The following is an 18,792-nucleotide window of genomic DNA, read 5'->3' as shown; positions in this document are numbered from 1 at the left end:
CAGAGGATGGTGATTGACTTGGTGCATGGGGATGGTCAAAACCGGGAGCTGAGCCTACTGTTTGTGACTAAGAAATAAATTTTGCTTCTTCGTGCGTCCTCCCTACGTCTCTCTTGGTACTGTTTAAATTACAATATTATTTTTTTTAAAATTATATCTAAACTTTTTAAAATCTAACTTCTATTATAGTTTTATTTTATCCCCCCTAAAATTATTATGATTAATGTGGTGGACTTCATAGCTAATTAGGAGATCTCAGTACTCATCTCCTAATTCTTCCTCTGTTTGTTTGCGTTATCTTTGGTGCGATCATACGTACTCTAAGGAAAGATTAAATTTAAATGTATATGGATAATTTTGATATAGTTGATAAAAGATTTAAGTTGAACTTAATTTATATTATCTTGATAAGTGTTAATAGGAATGGGGCTACGTGATTTAGTAAGAGGAATGAATATTATCCTATTTGGGAATAGGAATGAACTAATTAATATTTTTTTTTAAATCCCTACATTATATATATTTGTCATTTTTAAAGGTGAGGATTTAGACCTGCCATTAAAACTTGAATATTTAAACAATCCCGACATAAGAGATGTTCCCTTTATTTTTCTATTTTGATTTACTTTATATTATTATATAATATTATTTATGCGTTCTTATAACACTTTATATAAGAGTATTGTCTTCACTACAACAAATAATGTCTATCAAAAAAATGATCCAAAATATAATTTTAATTTTTTATTATTCCTAATTTTTGGTTATGCCAACTAAACAAACTATTACAAAATATTAAGAACAGATGCATACTAACTAGGTTAATATTACATACTTTGTTTATAGCATATAAATATAAAATAACAGCCTCAAAATATTCCAACATTGCAAAATAACCTAGTTGTTCAATATCAATTCTTCAGTTCATTTTACAAAAGCTTTGTAAACCAAAATGATATGTGTTGACAAGATTTAGAGGGTAGATGATGGATAAAGGAAACTCAGCACAAACGACCTTCTCAAATGACTTAACAAAGCAAATATAACTTGAACTTTGACAAGATCATTATAGCATAATTTAGCAACTTTGCCAACATTCATCAGAGATATGCCAACATTTAGAAGTTCATTAATTACTTCTTCCATCTTCTCATTAGAGAGGGATTTATTAGATTTAGACTCCGCAACTAAAGTATTTGTAACAATAACATATTGTGATGTTTTGTAATCACATATGAACTCAAACTTAGTAGTAAAGTTGTCTAGCCTTGCATCAATAGTTTGTTGAAGTGTTCTGGGCTTCTTGCTTTTGTAAAAAGTTTTCCTCTTTGGTGACAACTATTTGCACTTGTTTGTTGCTTGAGTGGTTGATGAACTACTTGGGGATTCTTGTGCATTAGAGACTATAACAAGTTCATCTTCATTATCTGAGGAAGAACACATGGTCATATTTTTTGGACAATTGACATTAACATTGGCTTCAACAGAATCCTCAGCGTGGACTCCTGTTGCTCTATCCCTACCCCAAACCATGTCTAACTTGTGCAAATAAGAAAATCTAAAATTCAACAACCCAACTGCATTCTTGTAATTCTATACAAAAGATGTACCAGAAAGAAAAAAAAACAATTGAAAACAAAAGTGTGTTAAAACTTAGCAAGAAATAACTATTTAACTAAAAGTGCAATAGTGGATAATTATTTAACTTACCAAGTACCATTCATCAAACCATTGTTTCTTATAGATGAACTTATGCTCAACATCATCCCATTGGCAATCACTTTGCGTACATATTTCTAAAATGAGATTGTACTTTTTTCCTTATCCATTCAATCTTAGAGTCAATGTGGGGATCACCTTCCTTACCGAAATTGGGAATCCTGCTCACCAACATTTGTGCACTTGAAACATGTAATTATTTTTGAATCCCTCGGCCCGTTAACTTTCCACAAAGGATTAGAAGTTAGTTCTCGTAGAACATCAACCAAGGCATCAATCTCATCCTCTTAATATTGCTTGTTCTTTCCCCTCCCACGAGCAGTCATAGGTGTAGACCTTCCTAAAACAAGGGTAAGTGCCACTAAGCAAATAGCATATAATAAAGCTCACTTTCTGAAAAATATAAAGTAATAGAGTAAATTGAGAATTATACGAATATTATGTATTAAAAGATGTTAGCAGTTCCAATACAGCCACCTCATGAAAATAATCACAAGATGAACATATAGGTGCATTAAAAATAATAAAGTAAACTGAGGGTTATACATTGACAATATTACGTATAAAATGAGGTTAACAATTCTATTACAGTCATAACATGGGTTACTAGAAGTTCAAAAAGAGAGAACTCATGATTTTTATTTTATTTTTTAAGTCAGTATTAAGTATTCAGTCCTTCATATTGACTAATTCTAAAGAATTTTCTATCAACAGATAAATTCAAAAAAAAAAAAAAAACTCTTGAGGAATTAGTTGGGGAGGAAGTAGCGCTTAATTTGATATGCATAAGATTAATGCGCATGACCAAAAATATATTGGTTTTATGGCTCAAGACCAAGACACAAAGGCAGGTCAAGCTGGGAGGGATTGGAATTGGTTGAGTTAACCATAATTAATATTTGTGACTTGACTTAAGATTTATTCTTCTTCAAAAAAAAAAAAAAAAGTGACAGAAAGATTTGAGTCAATTGGATGATTAAAATCAAGTGGAGCTTAGTCATTAATAAGAAGTTATGAGTTTATCAAGTGAATTAAATTGCAGTAGAGATATAGTCAATTGAAGACAAAGTTGCTAGGAGAGAGACCAAGAATTATCCAAAATGTAATGAGCCTCACGATGAGGTAGACAGTTGATTGGTAGGGTTGAAATAAGGATATTAAAAAAATCAATTTAAATATGGTCCGAATTTAAATAAAATTTAAAAATTCTAAATTTAAATCCGAATAACTCAACCAATCCAAATAACCTAATCAACCTAATTTAAAAAAAAATTAAAAATATTTTTTTTTATAATTCTTCACTTTTATTTAAATATTTCATTATTATTATATTAACCTTTTCCTCTTAATTTTTAGAATAAAATTTAATTTAACTTAAAAAACTCATAAACCCTAAATTTAAGTCAATTCGGATCAACCTGAATCCAACTTAATCCTAACACAATCTAAAAAGTCCCAACTCGATCCTAATACAACCTAAAAATACCAAACCCGAACCCAACATGAATTCGAAAACTCCCAATCCTAACTTGATATTTTTTGGGTTGACTCAAGTCGTTTGGAGAGCTAGGTTCATTTTTGACACCCCTTTTAATTACGTTACCAAGTAATTTGATGACCAATGAGGATAACCATAAGGAATTTTTTTTTAAAAAAAAAAATATCTAGCAACAGATATCCAATCTATCTTAGGATGACCAGTCCGATCCTACGAAAGTTTTTTATCGGTCATCAAGATAAATCCAGAAGTTCTTATAATGGACGAGAGGATAAGATCTCTATTAGGATTTTTTTTTAGCTAGCATAATCTATTCAGCTCTTCGGGCCGACTAATGATGGGGATAACCGATCCGATCCTATAAAAATTTTCCACCAGCAATCAAAATCATCAAAGAAAATGTTTATGTTCTAGTTAATAATTGAACCATAAATATTTAAAAGACTACGTAAGGGCTTCATTGCTGCACCCTAGCGTAGGACGGATCTCCATTAGGAATGAAGCTATGCTAAGATGCCTTTAGGAAAGGTCATGGATCCTCCTTTGTATGAATGCCTCAATCCTAGAAGTTTCCCATCATTGTGTCTTCAAAAGACATTCATTTGTCGTTGTGCGAAGGAGAAGGCTTCCAATTTGCCTACTTGGCACCCCAGGGAGGGTCCTCAACCTGATGATGTGCACAATTATGATGACCAAAACTACATCTATTGTATAAAGTAGAATGTTGTTTAGAGGCAGAGAAAAGACTTATTACTTGCGACAAATTTACAATTGAAATCAAAATGATTCTCTCTAACCCCTCAGTGTATATAGATCAACATGTACCCTTTGGCCGAGCTATCTCTTGCCTTGCAAAGTGCATAATGCATCAACATGACATCATATCACACCTCATATGCGTCCTATAAGAACTTCATTTGTCATGTGGATACCATGTCATTCTCAACATATGAGATCAAAATTCTAGATAAAAGTTGAATAATTCATCAGGGCAAATAAAAATCCACTCAACTATTGCATCGAAACATAATCGTTAAGTTCCCCGGATGACGGTGCTCAGGGAAAAGGTATCGCGTGCCGCTATTGGGTAGCTCAAATAGATGGAGAAGTCAGTGTTCAAGTATACAACCACATTTACAATTAGGAAAATAAACAGATGGCCCAGCTTCACATGTTCATGAAGATAAAGAACTTGTCTGGCATTTTTACCATCAAATAATGAAGACCCTTAGTTCAATATCTCTGTTTCAGTTCATCTAAACCTTCTTCTGAAAATATTGCACAAAGAAAAACAGACATAACAGACGAAACATAATGCACAACAAGTGGTCCACTCCATAAAGCTTCAAGCTTTTCCATTTACATGAGGATACCCTCTGATATTATCATAGGATGATCGGAATCTCATCTGCGGGGAGATTATGTATGTTGATGGCTACGATTTGTCAAGGAGCACAAGCACAATTGATGTCATCTGTACAAGAACCATGCGAGGGTGACTCTGGCTGCAAGAAATGGGAAAGCAGCATGGAGAAGAGGGTCCAAGGCAGGACATTGCAATCATCATTCAGCATTTCAGAATATCACCTAAATTACACGATTTACATTGTGTTATTATCCTACGAATGAATAGACTAGGCATTTTTATGTGCTTGTAGATCAGTAAGCACAGATGACTACATAACTGGGCCAACTGTTAAACCAATAAGAAAATAGATATACAAGTACAACTAACTGAGAATCTTTTTTTTTCTTAAGGTGTCTCGAAGTTGAAAACTTCATACTTTGGTTTATTGGTTTATAAAAGGTGTTATTTCACACCTTTATGCTATGCTTTTTTGAGTTTTGAAGCAGATGTTCACATTTACTACAATGATTTTGGGGTGAAATTATATCAGTTTAGACCTTTTGACATTCTATCAGTGTGTATAACAAATGGCCTTTCATTAGAAAGTGTAGAAATTAGGAAAAGTAGAATAATGGTATTTCTTAAGCATGTAGAGAACTTTGGACACAGCAGTAAACCTAAAATATTAATGTGAGATTAGAGCCGTTGCAACAGTGCTCCTATTAATACTACTACCTGTACCCCCACCCTAATAATAATAATAATAATAATAATAAAAATAAAAATAATAAATAAATAAATAAATAAATAAAAATAGATACTCTGTCTAGCTTGTTTTATGAAGTAGAGGAACTCTCATAAACATACTATAATTAGACACAACAATAATGAAATGAAACCATGATATTCACAAGCAAGAGAAACAGAACTTTTCTAGTGAATGGAGCGTGCAACCAAATATTCCTTGAGCCTTAAATCAACAAAGCTATGGAGATAGTTGCCGGAGTACTCAGGCAAAATGACTACAAACAAAGGCTGGTAGTAGTTAGCTTCGCATCCAGATGAGGCAGTATCATCAACGGTTTCAGCAAGCAAGCTGTGGGCAAATTCTTGCTCCCCCTCGCCTGTTTTGGGTGTTGTCACATTGGTTTCTTTGATGGGGTTGTGTGATGAGTTGTGTGGCTTTGATATCATGTAGAAATTAAGAAAAGTAGAATAATTAGGACTCTAGACATAACCCTAAATCTAGAATACTAATACAAAACTTAATTGGCAACATTAAAATCATATTAATACTAATACCTGTAATCGAAAGGAACAAATGGAACACAAGTATGGTCCAATCAACTATTGACATTTAAAACTAAGAAGAATAGAGTAGGTGCCCTATTAATTAATCTGATTTTTTGGACACAATTTCAATTACTTACGTTTTAAAAAACATACAATAGTCAATGGTGTTTGTACCTTTAAAAGCATCAAAAAGCTTTCGGAGAAACTTGCACCTATGTTATTTACCAAATGACCAAAAGAAACATGTACCTACATGCTCATTGCTCAACCCAATTATAAATGAGTCACAACCTTAATTGATCCAAGTTTTGAGGTAAACACAAACAGGTCATTCCCACATTCAAACTAGCAAAATTTGATATATACTTTTTCTAGGTGAAGATTCTTCAGATAGAAAATTTCACATACCTGGTGTTTCTCAAGTAGTTAAGTCCCGAAGGGAAGAAAAAGGCATATATTCTACCCAATTGAAAAAGCAAGCATTTTGTAGTTACAGCTGGAAAAGATCATGAGGCTTATCCACTTCCTTAAGTTATAATCTCTGCTCTCTTCTTTTTGTCATCCTTCTCATCATCCATTAAAAACCATGAATTCTTTCTAGCATCCAATATATGAGAAGAGGGTGATATTTCTGTGAATTTCTTACCAACTCTAATCTTGAATTGAATTGTAGTCCTTCTTTGAGGAAGAGCAATTTTATCATTAGAATCAAAATCAAGAGATTCGACCTTGGATGCCTCTAATGCAGGGGCAAAAGTTTCAAGTAATGCAGAGCTCTTGCCAGGCTCTAGTTCTCGTGGAATCGCAACCTCAGATATCTCTTTGTCATTACATGACAAAGGTAGGGCCAGAAATGGATTGCTAGCTACCAACTTGCTACCTTTCTCAACATCACCATCAAAAGTTAGCTGAATCTCAGCTGGAGCATTGAAACCAAGCTTGCTTTGTATACTCAGTAAAGACCTCTCAGCCTTTCTCCGCTGCCTGGTCTTTTCGACCTTGTCTTCCTTAGCATCAGCATCCCTCTTTTTCCATACCTGTGTGGGCCTGTAGGTGTTAGGATCAGGGAACCTTGGAAGCCAATCAGGAATGTGGTTTCCAGCAGGCACCTCCCTAACTTGAGCAAAACTAGGATTAGGCTTTGGCATTCTAGGAATAGGGAACTTCATAATAGGCCGACGAACAGAGGCATCTACTTCTGTGTTTACAAACTGCATGAGCTCTTGAATAATACCTGAACTCAGCAGGCATCTATGAACATCAGATGCACCAGGGTAACCCCTCAATAAACCAAAATCTTCCAATCCCAAGATTACATCAAAAACGTTGCAACTCGTTCTGCCGGACAAATTGGCATAAAAAATTGCAGTTTTGCCGAGCCTGCAGATGTATCTGATAGTAATATCTGCAAAGGCGGAGCTTGCAGATTGCTGTGAACTGTGGAATCCAGTTGACTGGCAAATCTTGGAGACTGCAATCCTAGCAGCATAATGGCTAAATTCCTCACCTTCCAAAAGACGCCTCTTCATCAAGCCGGTCAGCTGATCTCCGCCACTCTCTTTGCCTCCATACCTCATATTCAACCGATCATATTAGTGGCATCAAAATCAAGGCTCGGACAATCAAGAGAACTACTCACCGCCCGCTATTCCAAACGCAACACATAGCAACGATTTGGAAATTCCAGCAGACTTGTTGAAAAGCTCTTGATTTCATCAGTACCTGAACAAAGAAGTAGAGTTCAACTCCAAGAAGAATACTTGAAGCATGGGATGAGCTCAACCGGAGGGTGACCTCAGGAGCTACCAAATAGTTCCTCCATGATCTGAGATGCTACGGATCGGGAAAATAACTAGGTAGAAGAATAGACGATGCGGGATAAAAATTATCACCTAGGAAGTTGATTACTGACGAGGCAGATCAACTCTCCCATCGAAAAACCCTAGATTTCCTAAATCGAACAAGCGAGGGAGATTGCAACACTTAGATTAAATATATATAAATTCTAACTAGATAGACAACCATCACATCAGACTCCATGGCCCAATGGATAAGGCGCTGGTCTACGGAACCAGAGATTCTGGGTTCGATCCCCAGTGGAGTCGTCTCTATTGTGATTTTTTATATCTTCTTTTCGCACGGAATCGGATTTCATTTCTCTAAACCCTAAACCCTTCTCTTCCTCCCTCCTCAATCCCTGATAGTTGACCTGAGTCCTGAGACCTTTGCTGCATACACTCAACTCCTTCTGGCAGTTGGAAGTCCTCCTCGTGAGTAAATTAGCAGGAATCCCCAGCAGCAGTACTTTGTTCCTGCCCAACTGCCATTCCCGCCATCACTTTGCGTCACAGAGCCCAGAGCACATCCAGCAATTGGTGTCAGGCCAAAAGGAGGACCCTATTCAATGCCACACCCCTTTCCCACATTCCACTCCTTGTGTGTGTGCATTTACTCAGGCTCATGGGTCTCTTGCCTTGGCGTTCAAAAACCCCCCCTCCCCAACTTTCCCCTCTCTTGAACCCATCCCGATCCAACCCACCCCACTCTCTGTTCTTCATGGTATCCTCCACCCTCACAGGAAGAGCCATGAGGTGTTCTTGCTTTCCTCTTCTCCTCGTCATCGCCATATTATTACTCTCTCCGCAGGCCTCTTCCGATGATCACCGCCGGCATCAGCTGCCACCGCGCGGCCGTCTTCAGCCGTCGCCACCTTCGCCGCCGCCGCCGCCGCCGGACAAGGACGAGATCGATCTAAGGTACGGCATCGAGAAGCGACTGGTGCCGACGGGACCCAACCCTCTTCACAATTAGAGATGCCGTCCTTTCTTGTCATTTCTTTTCCTTCTTGTTTGCTGAAATTAATGGCGATGTAAATCACGATGAATTTGGCAGTTGCTGGCGATTCAAACTCGGAGGATGTTAATTCTTTTATGCAATCTTTCAATAATGCTGTGCTTTGAATTGTTATTTTTAATTTAGTTGTGTGCGGTTATACTTGTGGAAGAGTCATAAGGGACTCGTGCTTTCATTAAGAGTAGTTCATAACCACCTTTGAGGTTGAACCTCCATAATCTCACTTAATCGAGTTTTGATTTGATTTTAAACCCCTTTCATAATCTCTAAAGAAATTTGGTTATTTAGACATTGCAGCCGTTTCGATACCTAATTATCCCTCTCTTATCCTTGTCAAAATTAAAGTGGAATCAATACATCAAAAGAAGTACGCACAGATTATAGATTCTTTACTTTATCTCTCTAACAGAAGAAGAATAGACATTACTTATGTTGTTTTCAGATTAAGTCGATATGTCATTAACCAAATCAAGATCATTGAAATGCTATTCATAAATTCGTTTATTAGATCCTCAAGTTATAGAAGGCTTTAGTAATACCCAGGCTGTTCTTTCTTTAATTGAAAATCTCTCTTAATTGAACTCGGGTGGGAGATAAAGAGGCGAGGCCAACAGAGAATTAGAGAGAGAGAGTTATTTGAAGCTTTTTATATTTTAAGTTTGTTTAGTTGGATATTGAAATGCTATTCATAAATTAGTTTAGATCCTTGAGTTGCCCTTGAGGTTATGGTACAGTGGTAAAGACGCTCAATTATCTTTTAGATATTTACGATTCGATTCCCAATAAATTGCCCACACCAAGTGCTTCATGGTCACCTAGGCTCAAGATTATTCAGTCAGATTAATTAATATTTTTTTATTTAGATCCTCTAGTTATAGAAGGCTTTAGTAATGAATAGGTTGTTCTTCTTAATTGAACTAAAGGTGAGAGTTGAAGAGGCCTCTGAAGAGGTCAACAGAGAGTTAGAGAGAGAGTTGATACTGAGGTAGGTTGTAAACAAGTTAAGTCGAACTAAATTTTATAGTGTTTAAGGTTATTTGTGTTGGAAAAAATTGAATGAAAATGTGACGTGTGGGTTGTAGTCCCATAACGATTGAAAGCAAGGCTTTCCGACTGATTCGAAACTAAGGGGGTTAGAAATCCAGGGCCCGGATGACATCAACCCGAGGAGTAATTTTGTGAACCCCATTATTTGTAACATCAGTCAGACAACTTGTTGACCAGCATGCAAAACAAGGAAAGTCGCTAACTTACCTGCACGCCACGTGGCAAGCTTGCCTGCTCGCCACGTGGCAAGCTTGCCTGCTCGCCACGTGGCAAGCTTGCAAGCAAGCCACAGCATGCATGCAGGCAAGCCACGTTGTGGCTTGCTGGCAGTTTTGGCAAGCATGCAAGCCACAACGTGGCTTGCTCATTGGGCTTGCTCGTTGCAAGCAGAGAAGAGGCAGAGGTCTATATAAGACCATTGAAGCTTGAAGCAAGAGCAGAGAACAAAAACTCGAGCTTTATGTGAGCTTTGTGTGAGAGAAGCATGCGTGTGAGAAGAGCACATGAGCACTTGCTTCCCTTCCTTTTTGAATCCTCATGTTTTCTTCCCTTCTGTTGTGTATTTATTTTGCTCAACAGAAATAGTGATAGTTTTCGGATCTAGTTCAGATCGTCACGACAACCAGTGCTCGGTTGTGTACGTGATCCTGCCGTTTTATCCTCAGAGACAGACGTCCACCTAATCCTCGGAGCACCGTGGAGGGGCCGAATCTGTTTTAAGGAGACAGCGCTCTGCTGAACTCGGCATCCACTTTGAGTTCGTGTTGCAGCTCCTGACATCCTGTCAACAACTCTCGGTAGCAACTTGGCGCTGCTCGACAACTCACGGTGTCCGCAACTTACCTACTCGGCGCTTGGATCGACTCACTAGAGTCGACAGTTTGAGATTATCTGCTCAAACCTTCTTGATTGTAAGTACTTGTGCATTTGGTATGGACTCAGAAACGTGAAACAGAGCTTCTGAAACGATCACACAAAGATTGTAACGGGTTTATTCTCAACAATTTGAAAATATAATCGAATCAAATTAAGCCGAATCTAAAATGAATTAAATCGTTGAAATAGTTGTTTAAGTTTGACTTGAGTTTATATCGTTTAGATGCTATCAAATTCTTAAATCAAATTTGTTTAATTATTCAAAAAATTATATTTTAAATTTGTTTAGTTGGATATTGAAGTTGATAATATAAATTTATTTATTCATTTTAAAATTTTATTTATTTATTTAATATATTAATAAAAATTTATTAATGAATATTATTTATTAATATTATTTATGAATATTAACAAGTTAAATATGTATATATATGTTTAAATTTGTCCATAGTTACTTATTCATTTAATTAATTTTTTGAGTATTAAATAAACATAAATAAATTTTTACTAAACTTTTATTTACCGCCCATGAGAAAACTCGATCCTCGTTACCGTTCTTGCTCTGCGTCCCCTGCTTTTTGGAATGTGTAGCAGTCACCAATGATTGAACTAAATGAACGTCATCAGGTAAATTAACACGGCAGCTGTTTTAGTGTCTGATTTTCACCTAAATTTAAACTTGGTTTGCAATCTTGTAAAAAAAATTAGAATGGCTGCAGATTTTTTTTTTTTTGAAGCAGCTACATCCTCCACGGATTCTTCTCAGTTTTTTTAATTGATAAAATTTTACTTAATTTTAATAATTTATTTATTTATGGATTATCATCTTGAATAACCATTTTTTTACTTTAAAAAAAAAAATCAACAACACATGTCGAATGTTAAATTTAACTATTACAGTATTATATCAACTTTCTTAAATACAGAATTTTATTTAAATTTTATATTTTATATAAAAAAAATTTTACATCATCTATCCTATCCTTTTTCTAAATTTGGATATCATAAATATTACTTTGAAATTTATTCCTAAAATATTAAAATATTTAGGAGAGATAAAATAAAGGGAATGAATGGATAGGGAGAGAGAAAAAGAATAATAAAATGAAAAAGGGAAAATAAAATTATAAAAAAAATAAAGATACAAGAAATTTTAGTGTAACTGTATAGTGTGTAGTAAAAAATAATTTTTAAAATTTAATAAAATAGATAATTTATTTTAAATTAAAAAAAAATATATAGATCCACTAATCCTCTAATGTCAATCCTATGGTTATGGAGGGAGGTACATTAGGTATATAGGTGTCAGACACATAGTGAGGTAAACTTCAGATCGTCAATTTCTGAGAATCGATCCTTAATCATTACACCAGAGATGTCATATGATCAATATGTATGCTACGCTCTGGGCACTTAGTCTATTGAGATCTTATAAATAAGGAAAAATGCCTATAAATAAAATATCATATATATATATATCCTGAGAACAAAAGAGTTATTTTTCGAGTTAGAAAATCATTGAGTTCTATAATCAATTAGACAGATAATGAAACAATATGCACGAGGACTTGTCTAGGATGATGTGTGAATTTTTTAAAGTTGACAAATGTACAATGAAAATTGTGGAGGAAAGAACTAAAATGGCTACCCGCCCGTTATCGAGGACTTTAGTGATAGAAATTGGACATTAAACTCTATTAATATCAGGGGTATGTTTTCTGTTTAAAAGACAATTTAATATCTTGGTAATTCATCTAAACAATCAAGCACAACCAAAATTACTATTGAGATAAAATTAAATTCTAATTGTTCAGAGACAATCATTCATAATCATAAGCACCATTAAGGCAAAACTAGTGTTTATTTTAAACCAGACTCGCTCATGAACATTGACCTTTGACTTCCTTAAAATAAATAACTTAGCTAACAAATTCACAACTAAATTAACCAACCTGATTGAGTCAATTGATAAGTCATTAGGTCCATACAAATCTTCTAACACAATTATCACGCTCAACATGCATAACCAACTTGACTGGTCCAATCACTATGTTACCTTGCAAAGTTGGCTTTTCTGACTTATCCAAACCAACCGACTCACTTTGTTTCTTCAGATTGACTGACTCAATTGGCTCGATCAGTTGCCTATTAGGCAACTAAACTCATCAATTTAACTATATATGTCTCACCTGAATTGTCTAACAAAAACTGATAATTGACCAATTCACTCACTCGACATATTTGACCATCCTTCCCAACTTGACTAACCCACTTGAACAGCCTGACTCGATCAACACATCTGAACAGATAAAGACATAAATAGAATTAGTTTGTCAAAGTAAACATCAAGTCTATACTGAGAGGCCCTCTTGGCCTCTTATCCTCATAAATTGAATAGAACAAGGAAGATAATTCGTAAGAGAAGAATGAGATGCAAAACTAATTTGGTCGATTTCAATTTATAATTTTTTACATTGAAAATATTTTTAATATGTTGTATATTTTTATTTCCGCCGCTGGGTTTAATTTATTATAGATGAGTACATATTATCCAGAACTATAAATGTTTCAAATAGCTATTTACTCTACAATCTCTAGCGACCTCAACGATTCCAATCCAGCCCTAACCCCCGAGACATGCAATAATATGAGCGTCCAATTATTTTCCAAATATTTATGATTCAATTCTTAATTATGACTGTGAGATCGGATCATGTTATTCAATTTGATTATTTATTTATATTTTTTGAACAGTCCTAATCCAACTCTCGCAATCAAATCAATTAGATGACTTTGACTAGATAAGTTATTCTGTTAAAAAGATAGATTAGGCCTCTTAGCTATCAGCTAGCCTCTATGCATTGTTGAATTATAAAATAATGAAGTTTTAAGGTCACCATTACGTTTATATATAATAATGCAGCCATTAGTTAAACGAAACCTATCACGGCCGCAGACTGCATGCTTGGATTTTGCCAACCCGACTATACCCTACCCAGATTCCTTAATTATGACTCCCCGACAAAGAGGAGCACTCCTCCCCTTTCTGATCTCTAGTGGTTGGTGGTTAATTGAGGTTGAGGTGGAGGGTTTGACCACAGTACATGCCCAAAACAAACGTAATGGTGACCTATTGCTGAAGCAACAAAACAGAAGCTGCTCGTATAAGTAACCATTGGTCTGTCGGATTGATTCCTCCTGATCTAGCGGTAAGCATAGGGGATCCGCATGAGTAAAGATCAATGACACATGAAAGTTAAGGTCAGAGAGGTCAACTTACAAGTTTAACCTATCAGAGAGGTCTCATGACCGCCCGTCCTGGAGAAGTCTTATGGCCGCTCGGCCAAGATCGCGCCAAGGCTGGTGCGAAGACAGCTCGACCACGAGTCGGGCTTCCGACGCTCATAAGCTGCCAAGTACAGAGAAATTGTCGAGCCGATCGGCATGTCCGCTTGGCTGAACTGCAGCTCAGCCAAGGAAGCATTCTTTCTCGGTCCGGCATGCCTTCAGGTCCGAGTCCTACGGTGCCGAGCGGTTCTTCTGCTCGGCCCGAGACGAACAAGGCGCAGAAGGGGACAAAAGGAGCAGCTAAGGATATTCTTCTCGAGACGTGTGTCACCTATAGACAGCATGGTTGGCGGCTGAATCGGACAGAGAATCGTACGGTGGAAATTTCAACTGTCACGTCAGAGATATGCCCGGACGATTGCGGCATGATGCCAGACACGCTTTTCTGACACGGTCATTCCAGGTATGCTTTGAGGAACGTGCACGCATCCCCCCGGGAGTCCTATATAAGGACACCCAGGCTTCGACGGAGGTATGCATTCTCATCTACTGTAGCTCTTGGCCTCATTATGCTGTTTCGATTTCCTCTCACCTGACTTGAGCGTCGGAAGGTCGTCGTCGAGATCCCCTTCCCAGTTCGGTTTTGTTGCAGGTTCACCGGAGATCACGTCATCTCGGAGTCTACACGGAGTCAGCAGAGAGCGCCACGTCCCCAACGTCCATCGACTCAACTCTCGGACAAGATCAAATTGACGCCGTCTGTGGGAACACACTTAAATCCGAACCGAGAAGATGGAAGAAGCTGGACGCCAACTCATGGTGACGCTCTCTCCCGAGGAGCTTGACGCATTCATCCAAGCGCGAGCTGAGAAGATGTCGAGCAACAGCAGAAGGCCCAAGGCGAGCGGATAGCGCAGCAGGCCACCTCGGTTTCATATGGCCGAGCGGCGATGGAGGACCGACCGGAGCAGTACTCTACTTGGGCACAGAACAAGGGCTAGACTGGCACACCAGGAGATGTGCCGCCCGCCCCTATTCCGTTTCATCGGGCACTGTTCTAGACTCCGTCGGAGCTGGCCCTAGCCAACCAGGGATCATCCGATGAAGCGCCCATGCGGGACGCCAGGAAGGAGAAGGCGCCGCAGGCTGAGTCATCCCCCGAGCGAGTCAATCGCCAGTTCTCCGAGGCGATCTTACAAGACCCTCTCCCAAAACATTACGCTCCCATATCGACCGGAGAGTATAACGGTACAACCGACCCGGACGACCACCTCGGTAAGTTCGATAATGCCGCTACTCTCCATCAATACACCGACGGAGTCAAATGCAGAGTCTTCCTCACTACATTGTCCGGTTTGGCACAACGCTGGTTCCGGAGGTTGCCGGACGAATCCATTCAGAGCTTCAGAGACTTCCGAACGACATTCCTGTTAGGATCCTTCGTACGGCTAGAGAGGGGGGTGTGAATAGCCGACCCCAAATCTCTCGCGTTTCTTCCTACAATTCGTTAGCGCAGCGGAAAATACAAAGAAACGTAAAAGAAGAAAACCAAACCTTAACACGAGGATGTAACGAGGTTCGGAGATTAGGGCTCCTACTCCTCGGCGTGTCCGTAAGGTGGACGAGTCCAGTCAATCCGTCGGTGGATGAGTCCCCGGAGAACCGGCTAATACAATATACTCCTTGTGGGTGGAGAAACCTCGCCACAAACGTTTGCAACAGCAAACAAAGAGTACAAGAACAAAGAGTAAGCAAGAAATACAATAAGAATACACAAGCACTCTACCAATCTTGCTTTCTCGTCGACTGGAGTCCGGATGAAGCAGCAGCTTCAAAAACTCTAACAGCAGCAGCTGTTCCAGTCGGGGAAGCTCACGCGAAGCTTTGGACGAGCTCAACAAAACTCAAGCACAGCAGCACTTAGCAACAGGAAGGAGGAAGAAGAGTTATCGCACAGAAGATGCCCTCGATCCTTTTATACCTGCGAAGAAGACAGCGAGAAAACTAGCCGTTGCAATGCAACGGCTAGAACCCTGATCGGTCTGCAGACCGATCAGGTGTCGCGATCGGAGCTCTGATCGGTCTGTGGACCGATCAGGCCCTGCGCTGATCGGTCCCCAGACCGATCAGCCAGTGCACAGAACCTTCTGTGCGTACTCTGATCGGTCTGTGGACCGATCAGGCTCTGTCCTGATCGGTCCCCAGACCGATCCCAGCTCTCCCAGCTCTCTCACAGACAGAGAATCGCACTCGTCTCTTGATCGGTCGTGGAGACCGATCAGGCATACACCTGATCGGTCCCTGGACCGATCAGGAGCTTCTTTTCTCCGCTTCTGATCGTTGCCTGATCGGTCACCAGACCGATCAGGGCAAACGCAGTATCACTGGATCGGTCACCAGACCGATCCAAACTTCTCAGCCCTAAACCTAAGGCTTCCACACCAACATCCGGTCAACCTTGACCTGTTGGTATATCATACCTAGCATCCGGTCACTCCCTTGACCTGCTAGCACTCCCCGCTAAGTGTCCGGTCAATCCCTTTGACCCACTTAGACTTTTCCACACCAGATGTCCGATCATCCCTGATCCATCTGGATTTTCTTCTTCGTGCCAAGTATCCGATCACTCCCTTGACCTACTTGGACTTTCCAACACCAGAAGTCCGATCATCCCTGATCCATCTGGATTTTCCAACACCAGAAGTCCGATCATCCCTGATCCATCTGGATTTTCCCTTGCCTGGTTTCACTCACCAGGACTTTCCAACTGCCTAACATCCCAGTTAGGACTTTCCCACTGCCTGGCTTCACTCACCAGGACTTTCCACACTGCCTAACATCCCAGTTAGGACTTTCCCACTGCCTGGCTCCACTCACCAGGACTTTCCACACTGCCTAACATCCCAGTTAGGACTTTCCCACGTGCCAAGCTCCCTGCTTGGACTTTTCCAGTGCCAAGTCTCCATACTTGGACTTTTCCAGTGCCAAGTCTCCATACTTGGACTTTTCCAGTGCCAGGCTCCCTGCTTGGACTTTTCCGTTGCCAAGTCTCTATACTTGGACTTTTTCCCGAATCAGGTCAACCAGGTCAACCTTGACCTACGGTTGCACCTACAATCCCCCAAACATCTATTCTTGTCTCACATCAAGAATAGAACTCTCTCACGAGTGTCAAACATCAACATGCAACTCAACTAGGTCAACCTTGACCTAAAGTTGCATCAACAATCTTCCCAAGTCAAACATCAAAATACAACTCGAGTCAAGTCAACTCGAGTCGGGTCAACCAGGTCAACCTTGACCTAAGGTTGCACCAACAATCTCCCCCTTTTTGATGTTTGACAAAATCATAATCAAGTTAGGTTAACCCGATAACCTAACTTAGGTTTTCCAACCATCTTCCAATGTCCAATGTTCTTTCCTTGAACATTCTCTGGACATTCTCCCCTTAGGTTAACCCGATAACCTAACTTGGGTTCTCCAATAATTCTCCCCCTTTTTGACACACATCAAAAAGTATTCCAATGTTCTTCCTCGAACATTCCTTGACATTCTTCCCCTAGCTTAGGTTAACCCGATAACCTAGCTTGGATTCTTCAATAATTCTCCAATGAACATTCTCCCCTTTTTGACACACATCAAAAAGAAAAGGAGGATATCAAGGTCAAGAGTTTCTTCCTAATGAAAGTCCCATACCTTTCATTGAAACTCTTAATTTCCCCCTTGATACTAAACTCAACAACCAACTTAGTGATAATTCCATATCACTAATCCTCAAAGAGTAAAAACTCCCCCTAAAAGTCAACTCCCCTTGACAATTAGGTAAACACTCCCCCTAAAGGTCAACTCCCCCTTGACCATTGCACCAACAATGTCTTGGAGAGTTTCAAACCTTTAGAAATCCACAAACCCAACTTCCAGATGAAATTTCAGACCAACAGCTGAAAAATCAGAAATTCGGCACGCCCTGATCGGTCCCCAGACCGATCAGAAACCCCCTGGATCGGTCCCCAGACCGATCCACGCTTCACCGATCGCACTGGATCGTCACTGATCGGTCACCAGACCGATCAGGCCTTCCCTGGATCGGTCCGGTGACCGATCCAGCCTCTGAAATCAGAGATTTCTGATTTTCTCTTCCGGAAATTCAGAAACTCCTAATAAATTCAAGAAAATTCCAAAAATCGTGAAATTTTGAGGATACATTCCTCATAACATACACTATCATGGAAAAATAGTTTTCTATGAAAATAGTTTCTATTTTCAAATCTTGATACAAAATTCGAAAACTTTGAAATAGTTCAAAGTTAAGTCAATTTTGTATCACAATGTCCAATGATGAATGCTATCACTAGGAAAGCTTCATCAAGGTTTTTCAAATCAATTTTAAAATGTTTTTAAAACCATTTGAATTTAGGACCATAATCTTAGGGCTAAATGTACATGACTTGTACACAAGCTTTCCCTATGATCCTCCTTTCTTGAATTAGGCTCATCTAGGTACAAGGACTATGCACCTTGATCCTAACTCATGATCCTAATATCTCACACACATCTAAGGTGTATCAAACCACATTCAAGTCAATTTGATGTGAGATATGGGTTTAGGTATCTTAGACTAAGGTCTCATGCATTTTCTAAACACAAATTTGATCTCAATATCAAAATGTGTTTTTCATCCTTAAATCAATTCAATTGATTATTAATGCAAGAGATGATGACATGGCATAAAATGGTATCATAAATGAAAACATGTGCCAATGTCATGATGTCATGGCATAAAGTTTGAAACTAAACTAACACATGACATATAAATAACCTAAGCATTATCATGACATTTCAAATGATCATAAATTAAATATGATGTCAT

The 18,792-nt window shown here is 38.7% G+C and overlaps 1 protein-coding gene and 1 non-coding gene across 11 annotated transcripts; one reads left to right on the top strand and one right to left on the bottom strand.

The window, feature by feature from the left end:
• Window positions 1–4,444: 4,444 nt before the first annotated feature.
• Window positions 4,445–7,829, bottom strand: LOC122016413 (transcription initiation factor TFIID subunit 8-like). 10 transcript variants are annotated; one of them, XM_042573702.1, is made up of 4 exons: window positions 7,751–7,829; window positions 7,498–7,580; window positions 6,267–7,430; window positions 4,445–4,804 (listed from the first exon to the last, which is right to left on the bottom strand). In XM_042573702.1, exons 2-3 carry the CDS (start codon window positions 7,572–7,574, stop codon window positions 6,386–6,388), a joined length of 1,122 nt encoding a protein of 373 aa, XP_042429636.1. In that variant the 5' UTR covers window positions 7,575–7,580; window positions 7,751–7,829; the 3' UTR covers window positions 4,445–4,804; window positions 6,267–6,385. The 10 variants fall into 10 exon arrangements, with proteins under 10 accessions (XP_042429636.1, XP_042429641.1, XP_042429638.1 ...); XM_042573707.1 differs by having other exon boundaries at window positions 6,267–7,422; window positions 7,751–7,828; XM_042573704.1 differs by having other exon boundaries at window positions 6,267–7,263; window positions 7,366–7,430; window positions 7,498–7,815.
• A 61-nt stretch (window positions 7,830–7,890) lies between these two features.
• TRNAR-ACG lies at window positions 7,891–7,963 on the top strand. Its single transcript has one exon. It is a non-coding gene; the product is annotated as a tRNA-Arg (tRNA).
• The last annotated feature ends 10,829 nt before the right edge of the window (window positions 7,964–18,792 follow it).

This window comes from Zingiber officinale, chromosome 8B (assembly GCF_018446385.1).
Source record: "Zingiber officinale cultivar Zhangliang chromosome 8B, Zo_v1.1, whole genome shotgun sequence".
Taxonomy (NCBI): Eukaryota; Viridiplantae; Streptophyta; class Magnoliopsida; order Zingiberales; family Zingiberaceae; genus Zingiber; species Zingiber officinale.
This window is presented reverse-complemented; position numbering and strand designations above follow the sequence as displayed.